This window comes from Cyrtonyx montezumae, unplaced genomic scaffold (assembly GCF_038088225.1).
Source record: "Cyrtonyx montezumae isolate F1298 unplaced genomic scaffold, pur_monq_1.0 scaffold_4, whole genome shotgun sequence".
Lineage (NCBI taxonomy): Eukaryota > Metazoa > Chordata > Aves > Galliformes > Odontophoridae > Cyrtonyx > Cyrtonyx montezumae.
In genome coordinates, this window is record NW_027072045.1 from 17,927,170 (window position 1) to 17,952,415 (window position 25,246).

General features: G+C 35.4%; 1 protein-coding gene across 1 annotated transcript in view; it reads left to right on the forward strand.

Annotated features, from left to right (window-relative positions):
* The window catches only part of DNTT (DNA nucleotidylexotransferase), a 74,428-nt gene that overhangs the window by 21,522 nt on the left and 27,660 nt on the right, over nucleotides 1-25,246 (forward strand). The window contains exons 6-7 of the mRNA XM_065746734.1: nucleotides 1,167-1,290; nucleotides 2,565-2,697. Coding sequence (XP_065602806.1) covers nucleotides 1,167-1,290; nucleotides 2,565-2,697 — 257 coding nt within the window. The remainder of the gene's footprint in view (nucleotides 1-1,166; nucleotides 1,291-2,564; nucleotides 2,698-25,246) is intronic.

A 25,246-nucleotide genomic window follows, 5' to 3' on the forward strand; every position in this document is an offset into this window, starting at 1 on the left:
TTAGAAAAACACAAAATAGCAAGGCTGGAATTCAGAGATTGTAGTTTCAGTGGAAAGTGGTAGTTGTTCAAATCTTGCATAGCTATTCTTTAAATTATACAAAAGAAGTTATTGAGAGTTTCTGTATAGATGAAGTGAAGAAGGACAATGTGCTTTCAGTAGGTATGAAGGTTTTTCCTCTTGTTTTCGTATTGTTGTTTATCTGTGATGTTGATGTACTGCATACATCAGTGCTTTACACTAGTGCCATTTTTCTTTGCAGCATTTCTTAGGAAATAAGTGCACAACATGACTTTAGAATGAATTGAATGTGACCATACTAAAACTTCACTGTGTCAGACTTCAGTGCATGTGTTTTTTTCTTTTTTTCTTTTCTTTTTTTCCTACAATGGGCAAAACAATGACATCTGCATTCCAAGACTGAGTTTACTTTGACTCTTGATAGGACTGAAGCATTCTAAGACTGTTAATAATATGCTAGTGAACAGATATGACCTCTCCATTAATTGAAATTGATTCTCATTTTGCTAAACAATATCTGGGATGATCTACAAACATCTACATTGTTTAGAATATAGTATAAAAATAGATCTGTTGCCTTCCTGTACTTAACATCTTTTTCTGTGCACTGTTGAGACTCATTGCTCTCAGTTACCCTATCTCTTGGGAGCACAGCGATGCCACCATCATGTGTACAAGTGATAGCTTGTAGTGGATAAAATAAAAACATGTAATTTCAGTCAAATTAGGCAACCAGTGTTAAAACACGTCCTAACGTATAAAATTGGCTTGAGGTTATCCAGCTAACTTATGATTCTGTTTGCATGTTTCAATTTTCCAGGAAAACAAACTAAGTCATTTTTTTCAAACCTTCACTGAATGCATACATTTAATTAAATTATACAAAGATGCTGGGCATGCTACCTTATTATGTAGATTTCACTTTAATGAGAACTACTCACACATACAAACAATTATCAGCTGAATATAACTGTACAAATAAAGGAAGCTGTATCTGTGTATTTGTAATACACTCTTTGTCTTCAGTGTAGGATAGGATACAATCTGCCTGCTATTTTACAGTGAAACCACCTTGTTAGCGACTCATTGTTAATTTACTTCTCTTTCAGACATACCTGAAATGTGTTTTCTTTCACTGACTTTAGCAATTTACTTCAGTATTTGGAGTGGGAGTGAAGACATCAGAGAAATGGTTCAGAATGGGTTTACGAACCGTGGAAGAGGTAAAAGCTGACAAGACCCTGAAGCTGTCAAAAATGCAGAGAGCGGGTAAGGTGCAAGTGCCATTTAAAAACTCTATGCTGTGAGAACTTGAGAGGAGGAGGTGGTGGTAATAAAGTTTATTTGTAAATTCAACTTCTTGACACAGAATCTTTTGAATATTAACTTCTTAGGTCAAAACAGTATTTAGTATGATAGGGCCTTCTAAAACTGTTGTCATTCAACAGCTATGAACATGGATCTTTTAAAAATAACCTGCATGGATACCCAATGAAATACGTTTTTATACACAAAGCCATTAGTGGAACACTGTTGCCCAGGATGTGAAAAAACAACAATAGAAACGCCCAGAACTGCTTTTCAAGAGGAGGCCTGTGTTGTTCAAGTCAGCTGTACTCCAGTGATAAATCAAGATTTATGATGAAATAGTCACAAAATTACCTTCATAATCCTGGTACATCTTAACTTCAGAGTTTTAACGTAGCAAGATGAACAGCATTGCTTCTCCAAAGATTTTTTTGTGTGCCATTCCTTTAAGTCAAGGAACTCTTTCAAAGAAAACCATCGATTACATTAAGAAAACAAAATGTAATGTTATGATCATGTAACTTGATTTTTGCAACTTAGAATCCTTCAGACTGGCATGCTCTTTCTTTTCTTTCTTTTACATTTATATTAAAGTGTTGAAGCAAGCTGCAGAATTGGGTTATTTTCATACAAGGGCTGTGATCAGGCATGAAGAAAGCTGTAATATTTTCCATATCCCCCAGTCCTCTGGGGGCAATATTTGGGTAGGAGCCCATCATTTCAAGAAGAGCTTCCTTGAAAGCAGTGAATCCAGGAATGCCATTGGTGAGAACTAGTAGGGGTGTGAGACTAATTCAGGTTCCTAATTCAGGATCTTGGCAAGTGGGTACCCATACTACTACTACTCTGATTGCTGTGTTACTGTAGTTGCTGTTTGCAAGAACAAAGTAATTTATGAAAATCACGACAAAGGTGAAGCAAGGGAGAAACTTCTGCATGTGATTCCTTCACATCCAAGGCAGGAGACTGACTGTAGGTATGGTGTGGAGATAGAAATATATTTTGATCTTGTTCTTTACATAATATATTCTAAAACAAGCCTATAGTTTTAGATTCAAATTCGCACATTTCTTTATTCTTGTCATTAGATAGGATTTTCTTGTCCTTAGTACAGATTAAGTGATTAGACTTCCTGGTGAGAGGTGACTATATATTTCACACCAGGCTTACATAAAACTATATAGATTTTGATGATTTCACAGAGTGTTCAGTGATTTTTAACCTTTGATTTCCAGGGTTTCTCTACTATGAGGACCTTGTTAGCTGTGTATCTGAAGCAGAAGCGGATGCAGTAAGCTTGATTGTAAAGAATACTGTGTGTTCATTTCTACCAGATGCTTTAGTTACCATAACAGGTGGTTTCAGAAGGTGAGTGAAAACAGGAGCTCACTTGACTGTTTCATTCAGATATACAGAAAATAATATTTTTGCCTTGTAAATCAAAGAAATTCGGTGGAAAAGTATCAGAATTTGTTTTTATTTTTTATTTTTAATAGGAAAGCAACCCTTTGATATTTCTAGGTTCTTGTGTATTATTATTATTGCTTGATTTGTCAGAACAAAATCCATCTAAGAACAATTTGCTGGAAAAATGATGTTGATCACTTACTGTACTTCAGCGTGTTTTTGTTTTTTTTTGTTTTCAGTATATGAATTTCCAACACCGCATCTATTGTAATGCAATGCTTTAAACAAAGTTAGAATAGCTGTGAATAGCTGTAGGGCTTTTTTTTTTTTTTTGGCAACTTAGTCACGTGAGATTGAAATGTAGTAAAACAAAGCTGATGGTGTTAGAAGTATATGCTGCAGTGAGTACTGACTAAGCTGAGTATACTACAGTCTTTAAACAGATAAGGAGATCCTGGAGATTTTTTTCCTCTTTTCCTTTCTGATTATTTTCTAAAGCTGCTCATCTTGTTCTGTAAAACTAAATGTGAGACTGTTGCTTAGAACGTAAATGACTCATTGTTCCAGCACTTTCTGGAGAGTTTTCCTAAAGCTACATGGCAAAGTAGCAAGACTAGGAATTTTCTTTTGTATTATTAGGTTTCTTGCTCTGTACTAAATCCTTTGTTATATCACTACCTTATAGGGCATGACTTGCTCGTAAAACAAAATACCTTAGTATATTTTCTATTGCTGCTTTTTGTGTGTGTGTGTGCATGCACATCTTTGGCTATATTTTGAGGTTAAAAATTTCTTTCAAAATTAGCAAAATATATTCTTGTAGGGCTCAAAACGTGCAATTCTGCCTCTCTCTAGCACAATTCTAATTCTCTAACTTAACTAAAACTGGTATGAAAGGAAAGGCAGAAGAACAATCAGTAGAATTAGTAATTAGTGTCTTTTGTGAATTAATATAATGGGCCTAGAAATTCACTCCTGTGCAAAATTAAGACCTTATATTTTTAAGTAAGTTCTATACAATTTTTAATTGCTGTGAAGAGGCACAGTGATTGTGATGAATGTATTTCATTGCCTTTGTGCCATATAATATTTATATTTATTTCTTTTGGCCCATATTTCTTGTAACAATACCTGCAGACACCAGCTACGTTTTTTCTACAAAACAGTGTTGTCAGCAAGAACCATCATGCCCAAATACAAATTTCGACCAATGGTACGAGAACAAGATAGTGTTATATTAAAGAACCTCAAGAATTATCATTCTGCAACTCTGTTTAAGAGGCATATGATAACAATCTTTTCACACTGATGTCAGTCAGGACCTTGTACTGTTAGTAATTTGGATAGAACAGATAAACGCATGCCTAGATTAATCAGAGGGTTGCAAGGACAGACCTTATTCCACACTGGAAACTCCCAATTGACTTTGATATGATGCATTTATTAGCTTTATTGGCAGAATACTTGTTTGCAAGGTCAAATATTGCATTCAAATTTAAGCTTGTTGTGTTGCTTATTATTTCAGGGTACTAAGCCTTCTCTTTTTGTTAAAAACATGCCTTATAACTCTGAATATGCCAACCCATAAAAGAAATTATTTTAAGTATCTAATAATGCCTTCAGTAAATGTCTGTTAATTACATACATTTAAAATACAGATATAATATGCTCAAAATGTTTCAAAATGTCAATTTAAATGATATTTTACTAGCCCGTGGGAAGCCATGGAGAAAAGTTGAGGGAGTTGTGCTTATTCAGCTTGGAGAAGACATCAGAAAAACCTCACCTTACCTGGTGTAGGGAACCTGCTTTGGCAGGGGGGTTGGACTCGATGATCTCTTGAGGTCCCTTCCAACCCCTATGATTCTCATTGTGTCTTTCCAGCACTTGAAGGGAGCTTATAAACAGGTGGGAGACAGACTTTTTATATGGTCTGATGGAGATAGGACAAGGGGGAAAAGTTTTAAGCTAGGAGAGATTTAGATTAGATTCTGGGGGAAAAATTTTCACCCAAAAGGTGGTGAGGCACTGGAACAGGATGCCCAGAATGGTTGTGGATTCCCCATCCCTGGAGGTGTTCAATACCAGTCTGGATGGGGCTCTGGGCAGCCCAATTTAATGAGTGGCAACCCTGGCATTCTTCATAAACATAATCTTTATATCCAGGAATTGTTAGGAGTATCCATGGTATTGGAAAAGCTTTTTGGAATCCACTGAGCAGTACCTAACTGTAGCAGAAAGTCTAATTTCTTTTGCATTTGAGGTAAATAACACTGCATCTCTACAAAAGCTCCATAAATACACACGAAAGGAAATAATCTACAACTGGAAGGCAGGAGGAACTTATTTATAGACTTCCTTTTACTGAGCCATTTGAAAGGTTTACTAGTTTAGCCAGCAGATGTCCTCATTAACCTCAGCCTACATGTAAAAAGTGCCTCCAGCTAGCCAAGTGTATTCTAAGTTACTTTAGTTCTTTGTGATGTTTCATGATTGTGTCATTGTGTAAAAATAACTTCTGTTACAGATGAGCAGTTTATATTTTAGTTATTTTAAAGGTGTCCAATGTACTGGGCAATGCTATGAGTAGAACTAGTACTTATCACGTAGAATTTTTCTGGGTAGGAGGTTAATTTATGTAGCCTGCATCAGTCTTCAGGGTGTTTTAACTGCTGCACTCTTATTATTGAGTTGTCTTTATAATGGGAGTCTAATCATAGCTCACTATCTCCAACATCGATTTTTGTCTTCTGTAAGAGACTTAGAGGCTTTGTAGATAAAGATTTCCATGGAAAAGCAGTGAAGAGAACAAAGAAAAGGCACAGTGTGTTCATCAGACACCACCACTTTTTTGTTTATCAGAATGCTAATGTTTCTTTCCTGTGTGCAGTAGAATTTTCTACAAGGCAAAGGAAAACATAAAGGAATTATGTAGCATTGGACTCTGATCTTTCTTGTGTGTCAAGATAATTGCTTAGAAGTGTTCCTTCTTTCTGTCTTGGAAATAAAGTGTGAAATAATAACAAGCTGTGAAAGAGATGCAGGTAGTCACGATGATGAGTAAATTATGTTATTGTGAAACCTTCATTTCAGAAATAGGACTTCTATATGGAATCTGGAATCACAACTGTCCTGATACATGCTCACATATCAGAAAATGTGAGATGGAATATATGAAGTATATTATATTGCCTAAGCTCTTGATACTATGCTTGAGAGTTTGTGGTTTATCTGAGATAGGCATGTGGCCTCTGCATGAATTCCTTGATAAGTCTTGATAAAAGGCTTCATTTGACCTTGTCATATTGGGATTGTTCTAATAAAAATGTTCAATAGCTACAGCAGGCAGCAGAGGAAGAAGCCAAAGCTCTTGATGTAGCTCCAAATCTTTCTTGGATTCTGAGAAATAAATATATTTTGAAGCTTATCACACTTTTTTTTTCCTGCTCAAATTTAGGATTAAAATAGTACTGGACTTCAAGTTACTTTAATTTTGCAAATCTTTCTTTCATTAAAGTTTTAGACTAACCCAATAGCAAAGTTTCTTGCACTCTCTGTCTGGCATTTTAATATCTCTTTGCATGCATAAACTTAGCACCTGAATTTACTCAGTGCTTAGATGTATTTCCATGCATTTTACACCAGAGGACAAACTGTAATAATGGCTGCCCAAATTCTGTAATTTGTTTACTTTCTGCTGCTGCTGTCATAGGAAGTAACATTTTATCTGCTGTTATTCCATTTTGTCAGAGAAATCTGCTATAAAGGAGATGTAAGGCAAGTTGCTCACTGAACATTTGAGCTGATATAATAGTTGGCACACTCTCTAATTTAAGCAGATCATGGAAAAATCTAGCAGTTCTTCCAGCAACAGAGATCAGGTATAATTCATAGGTGCAGTCATTCATGGGTCTCTGGTAACATATAGTCCACTCTGGATGAGGCTTTTAACCCAGAGATGCTGTAATCTCAACTCGTCTGTCCTAAAGCTTAATAAAACAGTTTTACCATACCAATCTCCATAAATTTAGAAGTGTTTGTCCTTGAAGTAAAGGGATGTCCTGAATAAAAATATTGAGACAGAAGTTGAGAATGTTTTCCAAATTAATGGCTAACCAAGCCAATTTAGAAGCTAATCTATTGGAATAATTTAGAAACTCCATTTCCTCTTTAGAACTTTGATTATTTTTCCCACTCATTTCATTTATTATTAGCAATGATGAATCATTAAGCAGAAACCAGTGAATAAGTTATCTAGGAGCCATGGAGAAAAAGAACTCAGTATGAATTCATGAGACAGTTGATTACTCAATAGTTATTTCTCTCAAAACCTATCTCAGGAAACTCTTTTGTTGATCCAAGCTTTTCATGTCCCCTACTCTATTCAACCATTGCCATTTTCACAGGTTTATCAGCTCATAAAAGGATGCTATTTAGTTATAACTCTTCTTTTCAAAGGCTGGGTCTAGAGTAGAGATGGCAGTGCAACTATGAAAGTAGTTTTTATGCCATTCTCTGAGATTCCCTGGGCTAGCCTTGCAGTTGTATCTTACACCTTCTGGAGGGGATTTGCAATAACCTAAACAAGATATAGCGTTTTCTGTCTCATCACCAATGGTGATGAGAACCTGCAAGTCAGCCAGAGCAGTACAAGTAATGTGCATGCAACAAATATATGAAGATGCAGATTATGTTATTTTAGGATTATTGAAATAAAGCATTCTGTGTATTTACATTTAAAATTTTAAATGTAATTTTAAAAGTGAAAGACAAATTTAGGGGTCAGTGTATTTCTTCCTCAGGCAGTCAATCTGTGATGTTACTTACTGATACATGAGAAAATTTAAATTCCAGACAAACTTTATACAAAACTTACAACTGATTACAATCTTTAAATAACACAAAACAATTATATAAGACTTTGGAGTATTTGCTGTTATATGAATTAAGAGGAATATTGGCAATAGTATTTTCAAATTACCAAGGTAAATCGTAGTGTGAAAGTGACAATCACAAGTATACTACTAAGAGCTAAATAATTTATTGTCTTAAAACTGATAATTTACTGAGTTCACACAAAATTAATATTCTGTACATTTGTTACATAAATCTGATACTCAATGTTAAAATCATAGACTGGTTTGAGTGGGAAGGGACCTTTTGAGGTCATCTAGTTCCAACCCTCCTGCTATAGTCCTGGATGCCTCCCACTAGACCAGCTTGCTCAAAGCCCTGTCCAGCCTGGCCTACAATGTTCTTCCAGGGAGGGGGGCATCCACCACCTCACTGGGCAATCTGTTCCAGTATCTCAATAACCTCACACTACGGAATTTCTTCCTAATACCTAGTTTGAATCTATCCTCTTTCAGTTTTAAACCGTTTTCTCTTGTTCTGTCACTACATGCCCTTGAAAAAGTTCCTCCCTAGGTTTCCTGTAGGTTCCTTTCAGCTACTGGAAGGCTGCTATAAGGTCTCAGAGCCTTTTCTTCAGTCTGATGCAGCTATTCTCACAGTGGAGGCGTTTCAACCCTCTGATCATCTTCATGGCTCTTCTCTGGACCTGCTCCAACAACGCCTTTTTTTTTTCTTGTGTTAGGGACTCCAGAACTGGACACAATACTCTAGGTGGGTCTCACATGAGCAGAGTAGAGGTGCGGAATCACCTCCCTGGTCATGCTTCTCTTGATGCAAGCCAGGATACAGTTGGCGTTCTTGGCTGTAAGTGCACATTACCAGCTCATGTTGAATCTGTCATCAATCAACACTCCGAAATCCTTCTCATTGGGGCTGCTCTCAAGCCATTCTTCACCCAATCTGTATCTGTGTTTGAGATTGCCCTGACCCAGAACCTTGCACTTGGTGTGGGCCCACATCTCAAGCCTGTCCAGGTCCCTCTGGATAACATCCCTTCCCTCTAGGATGTCAACTGCATCACTCAGCTTGGTATGTGAGTGTGCAATTAATACAAGGTTACAATTCATAGGATTTTAACTGATTTTGATAAGAAATGTCAGGGAAGTTGCTTTACCCTATCCTATAAGAAATTATTTAAAGTAGCATATAAAAGAAAAAATGCAGTTGAGATGAGGTTGTTAAGATAACTACACAGATCAATTTGGCCCTAATCAGAGACAGAATTGCTCAATTACAGAAAATCTTGCTGATAGATCTGTTAAGATGCAAAAGTTTAAAAGTAGCAACAATAAAAGAACAGTGAGTCAGAATACAGAGGCTCGCTACAGGCAGATTATTTCTGGCTTTATGTGTGGGGACATAGGTGTAATCATATATACAATAACTACTTATACATAAAAAATGAGCAGAATGACGCAATCATAGTATTCAAAGAATTTTTCTCCTTCTGGCTTTTCTTATTTGTCCTTTAAGGTTACTTTCAATAATTTTGTTAAATAGGGGTCAAGCATTTGACAATTCTGGGTTTCTGAAGTATATACAAATATTTTTAAAATGCTTTCCACTGCATAAAACCAGGATGTTAATGTCTTCGCTAAGTCAAATTAAATTTTAATGGCCATGGTTTAAATGTTCTTTTAGTCCATTCACTCACTTTAAATAGCATTAAATATGATTCAGTTGTCTTCTAATATCACAGCTGACCTGAATAGTCTTTTCAATTAGCCTTACAGATGAAGCAGATCTGATAGATTTTATATAAATAAAGATTTCTCTTTATTGGTTAAGTGCTGATATTCACAGTTCATTTAGTCCATCTACTGAGATACAATGTCAAGAGAACAACAGTTTCTTTGTCCAGTATTGCTGAAGATTTTGCAGAGATGAGACAGAAGGTATCACAGAACCTTTGTTTTGCTTTGCTTTGTAAATGAATGGAATGGCAGAAAGAGGAGCTCAAAAAGATTTAAGTAGGACTTCAAGAAAGATGCATGATTATTTCCCAATAAATTAAATGCATTAAAAGCTTTTTAAGAAATGTTGAGGAAAAAAATGAGCTAAAAGTGCTGAGTTCCCTTGTGAATTTATTCTGACACCTAGCAAATATTCTTAATCTCTAAAAAGTATATGGATGTTCTATGTTTAGAAATTTACCATAGCTCATTGAAAAGCATTTTTATGCTTCCATAGCTGTGTAATTGTTCTTGGTTTTGGAAGATGTTTCCTCAAAACATCTGAGAGAGGCTGCCTTCTGAGTTAAAACCTTCAATATGTGTAGGAGCAAGCATGGGGAAGGAGGTCTCTGAGTTGAGTACTCAGCATGGTATATAACAAATACAGTCTGGGCTGTCTGCTATTTAGAAGAGCTAGTATGAGGAAGATTTGTACTGTAGAGGTACCATTTACATTTGCTTTGGTTATCAAAGTGCAAGAGAACGGTAATGTCATTCACTAGGTAAGTTTTCATGTCTGACCTCAGTTTTTGCCCTTTTAGATGCTTTTAGGAATATCAAGTTATAGGCATGCACACAAATATTTTTCTTCTTTCTGATGTGAAGTCCTAGCTCTGAAACAAATACCAGTCTATCTTGATGGCTGGCTCATTAGAATCACCTAAGTGGAAAGAAGCAGTGACAGCTGTCAGTACAAATAACAACACTCTGAACTCCAAACTCCAGCTGTGCATCTCAGTGGTGCTCTTTAAGATAATGTGCCATAAAGTATTCCAAAATGTTAAAACAAGCTTTTTGTTATTTAGACAGTTTCCTAGATGAGTTTGCCAAAGTGAGAAGTTTGAAGTTATGAAAGGGCATTATAATGCACCTCTATCTAGTTCTAATGCACTTATGAAATAAGTATACTTCGTAACCTATATTCTGCTGACCATTCCTATTTTAGTACCAGTAGCAATAAAAATGATTGTGTTTTTATTAGATTAACATTAAAATTATTCATTCGGAATGTTAGAACAATTGGTATATGCAGTTCTAATTACTGCTGGTCCTGCGTTTTGGCCATAACAACCCCAAGCAACACTATGGGCTTAGGGCAGAGTGGCTGGAAGACTATGTAGAGGAAATGGACCTGGGGGTATTGGTCAATGCTCAGCTGAACATGAGCTAGCAGTGTGCCCACGTGGCTAAAAGGCATTCTGGCTTGTATCAGAATAGTGTTACCAGCAGGAAAGTAATTGTACCCCTTCACTGCAGGAAAGACATTGAAGATTGTCCAGAGAAAGGCAACAAAGCTGGTGGAGGGGTCTGGATCACAAGCTCTATGAGGAACAGATCAGGGAGCTGGGATTGTTCTGTCTGGAGAAGAGGAGGCTAAGGGGAGATGCTATTGCTCCCTATAACTACCTGAAGGGAAGTTGTACTGAGCTGGAAGTTGGCCTCTTTATTCTTGTAATTAGTGATAGGACTAGAGGGAATGGCTTCAATTTGTGCAACAGGAAATTCAGACTAGATGCTAGGAAATACTTCTCCGAAAGAGTGATCAGGTGCTGGAATGGGCTACCCAGGGCGGTGGTGGAGTCAACAATCATGGAGGTATTTAAAGACTGTTTAGATGTTGCGTTGAGGAGCAAGGTTTAGAGAGAACTATTGGTGATATGTGGATGATTTTGTTGGTTGGCTGGTCTTCTCCAACCTTGGTGATTCTATGATTCTATCATTAGGAAAATAAAAGATGTGAATGACAAAAATTCCTGGATGACTTACAAAAAAAGTACATTTTGGAAGGGAGTGTCTTAAACAGGTTTCTCTCAGATAGTGTAATTTTTGTTGAGCATAAAGCTCATTTATTAAAAAGATCACAATTTTTTCCATGGGGTATAGTATTGTGCTGATGCAGTTTGAATAGGATACCATTTCATTAAAGAAAAAAATCCAATTGCCCCAGGCATTGTTTTAAAATATAGTGTGGTGATAGGGTGTGAGGAGGGGACAGGTAGCATGTTACAGAGCACACAGACTGCTAAAATTGATTTATAAGTCTAATTTTATTAACTGGAAAATCTCTATCTTGTACTAAAGGTGAACTGTTTCTCTTTCGTATGTTGTGCTAATTTGGAAGTACATTAGTATGATATGCCATAGGGGCATAAAAGCTGTTCTGATTAAAAGGAAGTTGTACAAATAATTGGTACTTGATGTTATCATGAACAGAGATGTATTCACAGACTGAATAAGCTTTGTTTTCAAAATCTGTAGAGAGAACAAAAAGTAACACTTTGTACGAAAATCTCAAGCAAGATCAATGATGATAACTCTGTAGCAGAGTTGAGTTATATGTGTTGCAGTTAATTTGAAGTTCATAAAAATGTGTTATTATGCAATTTGAAGACTGTAGTCAGAGGCAACAAAACTTCTGTGAATCAATGGTGTTTGAAGATCACTTGAATATTTTGATATTTTGATTTTGACCAAAATATTGAAATGACAACATTTAAACATGTTTCTTTCTCATTAATATTTAACTGTCCACACAAATTCTCCTGCTTTCTCACAGATTCCTGACCCACTCTGCTAAATCCTCATTATAAACATCAGGTCCAGTCAATAGAGGGATAATAAACCATCAACTATAATTATTGTTCAGAATTTATAACAAAATCAAGCTCTAGCAAATATTTTTCAGTCATTAGTGACTTAAATTTTTTTTTTTTCATTTTATATGGGTATTTTTGTGAAGCAGGAATAGTCACAATAAGCAGTAAGGTTGCAATAATAAGCATGTCACTTTAAATATTTGGTATGAAGACAGCTAGTATCCTGCATTGATTTTTGAAATGTGAATTTAAACAGATGGATTTTAACTCTCTGGCCAGGAAGTATGTTGCAGTAGGATATTTAAAATACACTGCGTGTAAAGTGCTTGCTGTAAATGGATGAGCACTAAGGGTTTTACAAGTTGAATTGCAAATAACCATAGGATAAAATATATTTGTAATGATACATAAAATCGATAAGTAAAAAATCTTAAAGTTATAGAGCATTAGGTTGAAGGAGGACTTGTGATAGTGAAGAGAGTGGAATGAATTCAGGGAAAAGGGAAATAGGAAGCTAAAAAGAAAAATAGAAGACATTTCAGAAAAAGTGACAGCATAAAATAAAACCATAAAACCTCGAGGTCAAAGCCAAGATATATACAACCTTGATGAGATGGGGTGTGTCATTTGTTGATAATGTGTTCTTCATTTGTTCTTAGATTTTCCAACTATAAGATAATTTCTTTGGGGTAGCTTGCTAAAAGAGATGCCTTCCGAAATCCTAGCAACTCAAGGTGGGGATGGAATTAAAGGGGACAGATAATAATTAAAAATTGTTTAGAGCAGTTGAAAATTATCCCTTCTCTTTTAGCACACCACATATATAGCTTGGAGAAAATCCAGTTCACACTTAAAATCCTTAATGAACTCATTCTTTTACCAAATGAAGGTGAGGGAAAAAGCTCTATGTGGCCTCGTTACTGTTTCTGAGCTTTATCTTCTCACTTAGCTCATGAAAGGTCTAAGTGCAAGCAAAAGCTAAAAGTTCTATTTCGGTATATGGGCATTTATCCAAAGAAGAAGCAAGATTTCTTTGAGATATGCTGTTTATGGGACTTCGATTCAGCTTTGGTTTATTCTGAGCTCTGCTCAGCAGTTCTTCTGTGATCATTTTTCCCCTTCATGACTGTCCCTAGACTCTTCTCCATATGTACCTGAAGGATATAGGTTACTGCTTAGTAAAGCAGGAAAAGATCATCTGCCCCAACAGTGTCTCAGTAACCAAGTCCAACATAGAGTCTTTGAGGAAGTCTGGCACATCATGTTCAAATGCTTAATGCTTTTTTTTTTTCATTCTTTGACTTCACTGAATGTGTGCTTGGTGCATGTGTTATGCCCTAATGTTCCTGGGCAAATATGACAGCAGCTATAAAGATCCCATTGAATTTAGTCTCCTCTCTGTTCTTGGAGCATCGATCTTTGTAACACCAAGAGACCTGCAGAAGAAACTGTTACTTTTGTCCAACAGAAATTATATAAAAGTTCTACCAGCTGGCCCAGGCAAAGCTCCTAGCAGTAGAAGGAGCTGCTATGTTAATAGCAGTAATAATTCATAGTTCTGAATAAGAGATTTAGTTAATGGGTTAAAAAAATAGCAGTGTTTATGATGCTTAGTCAGTTTGCAATCAGACATGTACAGATTTATCAGAAAACAGGCATCTATTTCTTGGGGTTTTTTTTGGACAACTGTACTTGAACATCTTTTCTGCTTATAAATGCCGATCTATGCCTCTAACCAATTCAGGACAGAAGTGGATACAACTTATGATTTGTCTTTGTGGTTCTCTTCCAATAAACATTCCTCACTCAGAGAGCTTTCTTATGCATCGCATATCTCTAAATATATACTATATTTCATATAGTAAGATAATTCTATTTATTATGTTTTACTCATAAATGTCTCAAGGTGAATACACTAGAGATGAAATTGTTCTGAATATTTTGCTCTCTGTTAGTGAGCTGTTAATAAACTGAATAAAGTTATCGTATGGTTCACTTTTGCCAAAGAGATTTGGCAGCCTCACATGCCAGGCAGGTCAGCATTTGCAGGATCAAATGCCTGTTGTTTTGAGTAAAGGTATTAAAACACAGTTCTAATTAAAATATGTAATGTGCTGCGTTATTTTTATCGTGGTTTTATTCTTAGAAAGCTGGCTTGAAAACAGGCTGTTTGTAGTGCAATCTACTCTCTGCACACTTATTGCTTTAGTAGAAGTCAAAATTTATTGTAGGCTGCTTAGCTGTTAAGACAGTTAACAGTGCAAAGAGTGACGTTTTCCTGGCAGATAATCATGAGGAAAGGATCTAGCATCAGTGACCTTGTATTATGCTTAGAGCAACCAGAGGGTATGTTTCATGTGTCCCTATGAGCAAGAGCAGCCATAACACTGTAATTAAGTGTGACATGATCATGCTAGTGGTGTGTGGACATGATAATGAGGAGGTAACTGCTGGCAAAATGACTTTAGTTAGGATGTGAGTCAGAAAGGACATTTTCTATGTGTCATGTAACAAGGATAAGATAAAAAAAAGTTAAAAATAAATCATAAGAAGTGCCTGCTACAGAAGATAGTCAGAAGTAGTCCTCTTTGTTGCTTTTAATTTGAGGATGTTGGGATTCATTAGGGATTGTTGCTGTGCTGTGGGAGAATTGGATGGATATGTATCGGGAAACATTACTGAAGAATGAAAAAACCTTCACTAAATAGAGAGCAGCAGAACCTGATAAGATAGGCTCAGTTACACTCATCAGCTATGATAGCCATTTTATGGAAGTTGTAAAGGATTATTGTGAAGAACAAACAAGAGCCATTGAAACCGTATGATTTGTCTCTTACACACAAGTTTATAATACCTTGTTTGTAAACTAATGACCTTAAATCCTTTATGTTACATTAATAATCAAAGTCTGCAGAAAATGTGCATTTTATTTTGTCATATCCTCTATCTAGACATAGTTCTAGTGGGTAAACATGGAAAATACTTTTGGTTATTTGATCCTGTTGTATGGGCTACTGCATCCAGTTGCTTGTAGTTTATCTGAATTGGTAACAGTAGTCTTGTTAAACTGTTGCTTATGAAATGTCTCAATATAGATTTTATACTTTATATTTGTGACACTATTATTGAGTACTGCATCCCAAATCAGTAAATGTGGATAATATACAGCATTTATATACCTATAATAGAATGTGATCTATTGGTACATTCTATTAAAAATATCAGTGTCTTGACCTTGACCTCAGTTGTATAATGACAGAAAGTTTTTTTTTCAAGTTATTCTTTGTCAATTTGTATGACAAGTAGTGATCCAGGGAATGCATTTTTTTATTTCACCTAAAGAAATAAACACTTGTAGCTACAATGAGAATACAAAGGCACCCTAAGATGTATTGTTATTTGAGGCATATTGCAACCCAGTGCAGGTTAAAAAAGATTATATTCAGAAAGAAGTCAGATAAGTTTTTTAAGAGAAATATGACATGACTGACTCTTTAAGAGAGTCTCAAAACTCTGTAATGTCAGGATTGGGAAAAAGGCTGCAGAGAGAACACTCAAAAGTTTTATTCTCAATATCTAATTGCCATAGTTCAGGAGTTAAAAACTTGGTTAACAAAAATCACAGAAAATTTCAGCTTAGTATTAAATCAGCTAAGCCTAGAAGCAGACCAAGGGAATTTTGTAAAGGAGAGTAACAAGATTTCACTGTATTGCAATTTATTTAAGGTAGGAGGTAGATTTGATAACAGGCTTGTTTATACCTTAAAAGAATTTTTCAGTATGCTTATACTTCTAGAGTATATTAGTAGCCTTTCCCTGTGGAGACGCAGTATTCCTTTGCCTCTACTCTTTAAATGATTTTCTTAAACGGATTAACATACTTTGGCCCAAAAAGTATAACCATTTCAACTTCAGGAAAGTGCTGGCTAATAGAGCACAACACAGCTGACAAGTTTTGTTTTCAATTTGTATTTGAAAAAATTATGGTGAAATGAACATATTTATTGTATCTCATAATTCTTGTGTAAAATATGTTCCCTTTAATTATAAATATTGTTGTTTTTCTTTTTCTTTTTCTCTGTAATTGTTTATTTTTCTAAATTAATCCCATAGGTTAAGAATAAACTCTTCTTCCTTCAGACCAAATTAGCAGATTATACAGTCCAAATTATGTCTCAGAAGACAGCTAGCTCATTTTCTCCAGACTGTTGCTTTTGTAAAATTCCTATCTACCTTTCTTGCCACAGGAATATGTAAGTATAGGTATGGAAAATGTCAGCCTGCAAAGACCAAAAAGTTCACTTTAAGATTTCCAGGAAGAGAGCAGAGTCATTAAAACCAAAGGTGTGGTACATACCTGTCAGGTTTACACTATGTGTAATATTTTTTTTCAGAAGTACTGTAGTAAATCCTTCTTTTCATGTCAGATAGGAAGTCTAGACTCAAACTCTTCACCAGCCTTTGGCTGCATGATAGCAATGACACAACTATTTAAATTTTAAATTAGCAGATATTTTATTTCATTATATGGAATGGATGATTAAAATACCTTAAAATAATTACAACTAAGTAGGATTTGACTTCATAAATTAACTTGTCATGTCTTTGTGGCTGACTGACATGCATGAACAATTACTTGCACCCCCTAGCAATCATACTACCAGCTCAAACAGAAATCTCAATCCTATTTTATTTTAGGAGTTGGGATGGAGTGAGGTGTTATTGTCCTTTATTTTTTTTTTTTTTCCTTGTGGTGGAGGCATGTAATTTATTTCTCAGTTCAAGGAATTTTAATAGAAAATCTGTCATGTTTATATAACTTCCAGTACAGCTGAGCAGGAAGCACATAGTAACCTTTCTTTTTATGGTAGGTTGATTCTATAGATTGTCCCATCACTTCTAAATAAGTGAAATCCAGACTGAATGTCTAGTATAATTCAGACATCCTGAAAATGTGCTCGTTTCCTTTCTTGCATAAGTATTGATATTTGTCTTTTAAATCATCCAAAGTGAACATTTTGATTTTTGGAAATGCCAAAGCAGTCATGCATAGTAAAGAACATTTTTATGAAAGTTTCTGTGACAAAGGAATATAGCAAAGAAAAATAATCCATTTGAAACTCTCAGGGGAGTTAGCTAGAGGGAATAAAAATCAGGTGGGTTTGAAAGTACAATTTTAAATTTACAACCAGGAAGCTTCAGCACATCAATGCTACTATAAAACTATTTATTAATTTTCATATAGTGTCAGTATACAACTCTTTTTCTTCTTTCAAAATAAGTTATAATGTCTTAAATTATACATATTAATGATGAGATTCTGAGTAATCAGAGTAGAAATTTTGAACCAACCAATTCTATTTTGGACAATAAAATCTAAACTACTAAAAGGAAACTTCCTTGTTTTAAAATCGTTTTATTCCTAATAAAAAAAAGTATAAGTGCAATAAATAGCTTCATAAATACATTTTTAAAATTATTCACCTTTCATAATTAATAATGCAGACTGTTGTCTACTCATTTCAGTAAATAATTTGAATGTAGCTGACCCTTCTGTTTTCCTTCCTGCATTATTAACGATTCTGGAGATCACTGGGTTGTTGTTCTAGCAATATTGTTTAGCTGAAGTTTGAGTTTGCAGCTAATGCTGTTTAAAATGTGTCACCTCAGTAGATTGTGTACCAGCTGAGATGGAGACAAACAAAACAAGAAACAAAGAAAACTTTATGACTTACAAATCCAGAATGTCAGTGCATTTCATCTCTTTGGTTCCACCTGCAGGCATTTGGAATGCATGCGTTATCTATAGCCAGCTCTTGATTTCCCATGTCTAAATACATCGTGAAGGTAAATTTGACTTTGTGGCAGAGCACCACCAGAAAGTGAATGTGGCACTTTAATTTGTCTTGTATCAGAGAAGTATCTATATGCAACAGTTAATCCAGATTTGGGACCTTGTCCTGAGAAATGCAAGTTATCTGTCACCTCCAGAGAAGTCAGGGAGCAGATATGTTCATGTAAGTCCATTCAGATCTCTCCTAGAGGAAGTCCAGATGAACTCCTATAAATCTCAACACCCTTTTAATTATCTCATGTTTATGGTTGGAGAGAGGGAGAGTCACTTCCTTTAAATTTTTAAATTTATTTTTACAAATATCATCGTATTCTTGAAGACATCTAGAGTTTTTGGGTGCATTAATCTCTTTGTTTCATTCTTTGTAAGAAGAAGTATTTGCATTTCCTTGGTTCTCAGCATGCATAATTCTTCAGCCTTTAAGCCTTTGAATTAAGCCAGAAGACGCTTGGTATTTCAAGTTATCTGAGCAAGCGTAGTCTGCACCTTACCTACAGTTCAGCTTTAATACTTAGTATGTATATTGGAATTTTGTTTTCCTCCTTCAGATTTCAGAGCAATTAATATTTGACTGTTTTTGGTAACAGAATTTTCTGTTGTAGAAAGTTTAAGAGTGAGAGTTTACTCTATGTTGTCATAGAAAATGATGACAGTAGAATTTGCACTTGCAAAACTAGACTGATGACTTAAGACTAAAGCATCATCTCTTTATCCTTAGCTTTAAGCAGAATATATGAGCTCTCAAATCCATATCAGTACTCATTGGAGTGAATATGTTTTTCAAACAGTGTTGAAAGTGTTTTGCTTCAGCACTGATTTATGCATACAGGAAGTTTTTATAATGTCATTTGAAATTCTTGATTGGAATGGAGTATAATTTAAAGGGATTTCCAAGATAGAAAAAACAAGCAACAATAACAAAACAAACAAAAAAACCCACAAAAATTTCAGCAGTGTATTTTATCATTTAAATAAAATTGTGACAGAGTTGTATGGTACATTTCATAAGCTTTGAAAGTTTGAAATTATATTGAGAACTTCCAGGTGCAGTTGCAATATTTACATACATTGAGACAGCACTCTTGTTTTTTCAAAGCTTCAGCATAACTTTGTTTTGGTTGGTGAATTTCTTTGAAATACAGAATTCAGGCAGCCTAGAGCTGTTATTAGCAAGAAGTGTTGTACACAAGCCAGAGATAGATATTCATCATCAGGGTATAACAGATGACAGCCATATTCAGACATTTGTGCTGCTGAAAGCTGGAAGATAATGAAGTTATCGAAGTAGTGCAACAGTTATAATACCTAGAAATAGCCATACTTTCTAATTAAGAAGTAGCTGGTAAAATTTTTGCATGGCCATTCACTTATTTTGCAGTCTCTTGGGAGTAACTAGGCACTGGTATGGTCAATTCATCAGTCTTTCCTTTAAAGAGGTGGGGAAAAAAATCTTTTCAGCATTTTTGCATTATAATATTTTTAACCCATTAAGTAGTTTTTAATACAAATAATCTGATATAGCTTTACAATATCAGTGGATAATTTGCTTTTAGTTTTAGTAACTTATTTAAGTCTTTCAGTGAATAACCATTCTTCGTCATCATTTTTTTTTCTTAGTGAGAAAGTGACATCAGATATATACTAAAGCAGAAATTGAAAAAATATGTCAGCATGATGTGAAGAGGAGTACCCAGCTTTCTTGCATTCTGAGAAATACTGTCTAGATTTCCTTTGGGTCAGAAAAGTAAAAGGTACACACAGTCAGGCATGGGATACACTTGGTCTTTGAAAGTATATTTAATGGGAGATAAGGCAAACGGCACATGTTGCTATACTTCTTTGAGGCAGTGTAGTCACTGAGGGCGAAATTAGGTTTTATATAAGATTTAACTGGTACTGCACAGGTTTTGCACTAAGTCTCTGTGCCTCAGTGATTTTTCCCTGTCAGAGGCCAGCTCACAGAAATATCCCAAGATGTGATCCCTTCTGCTACAGTGGGCGATGCAGTACCCCAGATTGAGACAAGAAAAATTATCATAATTAATGCATTCTCTGCATTGTTAGGTATTTTCCTGTAGTTCTCTTTGAACAGCAGCTGCTGATGCTCCATAGCATTCATGTCCTGCTGAAAAGTGAAATGAAAGTTATAGTTTTGTGTATGCTATGTTATAACTATATTCCCTTATGTTCTATAAATATACTTTCTGCTCCTAGGGGGAAAAGGATTTTTTCACAGATGTTTCAGCACAGGGTTGGATTAACTTCAAAAATAAAATAAATGGCTTCCACAGCTATAGAAAATAGAGTTCTGCTCTTGATTAATTAGAGTTAGTGTTACACTGGGAAAGAAAAGTAACATTTTAATGAAGTGTCCATGCTCAAGCAATTCTAAGAGGACATCTGTTAACCTTTGCCAAATACCTAGGCAGCTCACCTGAGTCTGTGTTGAGCAACTTGGCTGTGTGAAAAAGCTGCTAGATGCTATCTTTGGCAGTTTAAACTTTTGTAGAACAGAAGCCTGATTTATGGATGTCCTGAAGAATATTGGCTCAATTTCTGTTGTTTTCATTTTTCAGGCAGCTTTATCCAAAGTTATTTTATTCTTAAATTGATGCAAAAATAATTCTCCAGAATAAGCTACAAATCTTTCTTTTGTAAGAATAGCTACAGCATTCTGTGCCTCCAAAGAAGTTAGAGAATGTCTCACAACTGTGTGTTATCTTTTTAGTTAGATGTATTGTGAAGTCAAATTTGCATTTAATAGTTTTTGCTAGTGGCAGAATTTATTTCAGTTAATTTGATTTGATTATTGCCATTTCAGCCATTAATCAGCATCCTATTTAAACATCTCACAGCTATTAACTGTGCCTACAGGGTGCCCTGTGCTGTACAGTCAGGGAGATATTATCCCTGTGGACAGAGATTCCAAAGTTTTATTTTGATATTGAACACGACACTTGGATCAGCTTGGGTTTTAATTTCCTAAAATATTTCAGTCATTTTTCACTGACTGTCCTATCCTTGTGCAAACCAAGTCCTGCACAGTGACTGAAATGCTAGGCACTCAAATCAGAATCCATCTGCAATATATATGTGCAACTACCCCAAGCTGTGGGTTATCTTACTACCTCTTCACCTTAGTGGAAGTTGGGCATTGAGCCTTCTGACTCATCACATTTGATGAACTATAAAATGAAATCTTGACACTGATGTCTCCTCCAGTCTTGTGTTTCTGCCACGTTCAAGATGGAAAGATAGAGATCATGAGCCCAGGGAGCAAAAGATGTTGTTGGTAGAGTTTAACGTGAAGTGCCCTCAGTTTATTTTGGCTGAATGCTTCGCTTCCACTCTCCCTCTGCTGACACAGTAATCAGTGCATGTTGCAAGTCAGACCTGTGAACGGTTACTCTCTGCATTCTGTTCTCTCTGTTTTCTCCGTGTCAGTGTTTTTGGACTGTTAACTTCAGTTGAGCTGCTTTTGCACTTCAGTGAGCATTTATTTTCTTGCTATCTGTTCTATATGTATGTGAATCAATGTTGCATTGACACTTGAATCTAAATGCTGTTTTGAAAATATGAAACTGACCTGAATATTAAGAACAACTGCTGAGCCAAAGCTGACAGTGATTTTAAGAGCAGCTTATGTGTGGTGTACTGGGTTTATCTAGTCATTTATGATATCCATGGGCTATTGTAATTTATGCTACTGCTTGGGCTGTTAAATACTCTGTATAGTACTGACCAGAATACACAATAGATAATTTCTGAAGAAATAACCTCAAATAAATGTTACAGCTTTTTCTTGTAAACTGGACGAACATTTCTGTCACAGACAAGACAATTCAAAAACTTTTCTTTATCTGTTACCCAGTTCTTGTTGCAAATGCTCAGAAGCATTGTCATTTCTTCTATTCAGCAAAATCCTTCAACAAGAAATCACTATTGCAGAAGCCCTTTTATAGGTCTGCTTCTATTCTATTCCTTAGAATGTGCCTTACTCTTTCCTGTCACTGCATTAACTGTACCTCACAGAGGTCAATGACCATTTGCACCAATAAAGCCATCGACTCTAGGTTCAGAGTTCTGACCTGAAAAATATCACAGAAATCACTGTGTTGAAATAATTAATTCTGATTATATTATGAATTCAGTAAATTAACTTTTGTAGAAGCTGACAGTTTTATTTATTGATCTAATTTGCATTTTTTTTAATTAAACTGCTGGTTATTGACTCCTGAATGGGGACCTTAGCATAGTTATTCAAGATGGCGTTAAAATCTGTAGTGTTTCAGTCAAGAGCAAATTATGAATGTCATTTCTGATTATTTTGCAATTAAACTAATTTTATCTTCTGGATTTTATGCAGTCCAGGATGTTACCCTCTGTCTAACGTCTCTAGCAGCATCACAACCAATTACTTCCGACTAAACTTTAACAATTTATTTTTCCTTAAGGTGGGGTTTGCCAGAAGAGTGTAGCTCTGCATAGTTTGAGTGAAAGAAACTCAGAATTATTTTCATATCTGGCTGTAAGAAATTGTCCTTCTCTAGTTCTCATCAAAGTTTGCTTGATAAGCAAACGTGCAAAAATACAAAGTACGTTGGATTTGGAATTTCTTTGCCTCCTTTTCTGAGAAGGCATACACTGGTGGAAGACTTTAGTAGTACCTTAATCAGGACTGTGGTTACTAGAGACAGAATTACCCTACTACTTTTCTTTGATAATCTGTTTATTCCAAAGAGTAACTTGACATGACTTGTATATAGTGGGAGTTAGGTCAGGCCCAGTGTAGAGGATGCCTCCCTAGAGTAAAGATGTTTTAAAAAATTAAAAAAATTTTTACTTAAATTTTGTAATATTTGGATATATTTGAACAGTGTATACGTGTGTGTGTGTGTGTGTTTGAATATAGCTTGAATATAGTTTGAAGGCAAAGCCTAGTTGATTGTGACAAGGTTGAGAAGTAATATTTCTATGCTCGGTGTAGCATAAGTAGTGAAGTTAATAATAAATCAGTGATATGACACATCCATCCAGAGGTACTATGCTGCCTGTGATTTTTCTTTGATGTTTATGTTTCCAAGAAAATACTGAGCATGAAATGCAGCTATTCTTATGAACATGGGCTGTTGATGTTCATTTTGTACTTCACATGCTTCAAGGACTTGCAAGGTTAAGAAAAGCTTGCAATTTTACCTAATGCAAGAACACATGGAAATAAAACATCTTCTCTATCTGCTTGAACACCATATAAACACAAAGCTTGCTAACTGATTTTCAGGGTTTTGACATATAGCTCATAACTGCGTAGTAGGTGCTTTAAGCTCCTCCAATTGGAAACCTCTGTTAGCGGTAGAGAAATGTCAGTCTATCCTCAGCTAAAACTAGTTTGTCAGAACTGCCTCTGATATGGGTTAGCTACTGTGGAATATCCTAAGGTTTCAAAATACTCTGCATGGATAATACTCCAAAATATTGAATCTTGCTTAAGTTACCCTAATAGAACAGAACAATGTGATTATCCTTACCATGCTATCCCTTGATCCATATATTTATAGATTTTGTGTTAAAATATTTTTAAAAAGAAAATTTCAGCAACTTGAAAGATAAGTGTTCCTTTGCAGTCAGTTATTAGCTTTATAAAAGTTTAGTCAACCAAGAATTGAACGTATTTAATAAACAGTGTTCTGTCTCTTGTAGTCCTCAGGGTTGAACAGATTATTAGGACAAAAGCTGTGCTATAGTCTCAGTTCTTTAAGGTTGGAGTTTTCTTATATACCTTCAGCCTAAAAAGGATTTAGGTTTGGATTTAGATGAAAGAAGAAAGGTTATGTTAAAGGGATCCAGGTAGTTTTGTTAAATAATATAATTCAACATTTGTATAAAAGCCTTGTGGTTAGAGTACTTACTGGCATGCCAAAATCATATCTTTTTATCTCTGACCATCCATTAGCATGTGGATGGTCATAAAATACATAAAACCACTAGTAGGTATGTATTTGTGGCACTTTGCAATATAAAATAGGAGATTTGTAGAGACAGAAAAATTGTGATATATTATACTGACTGGGGTGCCCATTTAGACAGGAGAATTCCCAGGACTTTCCTTCCTGCACCAAACACTGGCTCTGCATTTCATATTTAAGGCTCACTCAATGACAAATAACCTGGCTATGAAAGCATCAGACTGAATGTTCCTCTTCCCGGATGAGTGCTTTTAATCCAAGAGCTAATAACAGCTAAGTAAATAACCTGTTGACATTGGCTTAGACCCAAACGCTGTTTCTGAACTCTGGTCCTGGAATTCTATCCTGTGGAAGGCAGGGGAGAAGCCTGAGGAGCTGCCTCCTGTGTTGCAGGAAGATTGCCAGTGTTCCTAACTGAGATAAATAGGGCAATAAAAAGATGAAGGATCAGCGTATCAATCAATGGGCTACAGAGTACAAGATAAAAACAGGTGGTCACAGCATCATTTTAGTGTGTGTTTTTCAACCAAAGTGTTATCATTTCTAAGTGAAGGATGTGTATTAACACCCTTGGTTATGGTGTGTCACGGTTGAAGTAATTTATAGCTCCATGTAAGGAACGTGCTTTCCTGAATATGGTGAGGATTGAAAAAGACTGAAGCCCACATCATTCCTCTTGAGTTTTGGTAATGAACAAGCAGTACAGATTTCATCTCTGAGGGACTTAATTGGATGATGAATTCTGGGTTTTCAGATCTGATTTGAGGATCAGATATCAGCACCATTGTGTTTAAGTTATACAGATATACTTAAGTTCTTTATTATATCATATTACAGAATATAGTTTGCTTCATCCTCAGTAAAACTGTTTGCATGCATATGGAGATAACTGATAAACATACATATGTTTTCTGAGCTTGGACAGAGCAACTTGGCTCAATATGCTTTTTGCATGAGTTTATGCATACTCATGACTGTATGTTTGTATACACAAATACAAAAATACATAAGCTTATATGAAAATAATATATATATTCAAGGAAAAGCTCTACTCTGCTGAAATCAATGACCATGTTCCCTTCAAATTCAGCAGAATGAAGATCTGAACCAACACGCACTTTCCTGCATGACTTATAAGTCACGAGTAATATATATTATACAGCTTTTGAATTTACTAAATTGCTTTTCTATTTCAAGGTAAGCAATACATTTATCTGGACAAAATTA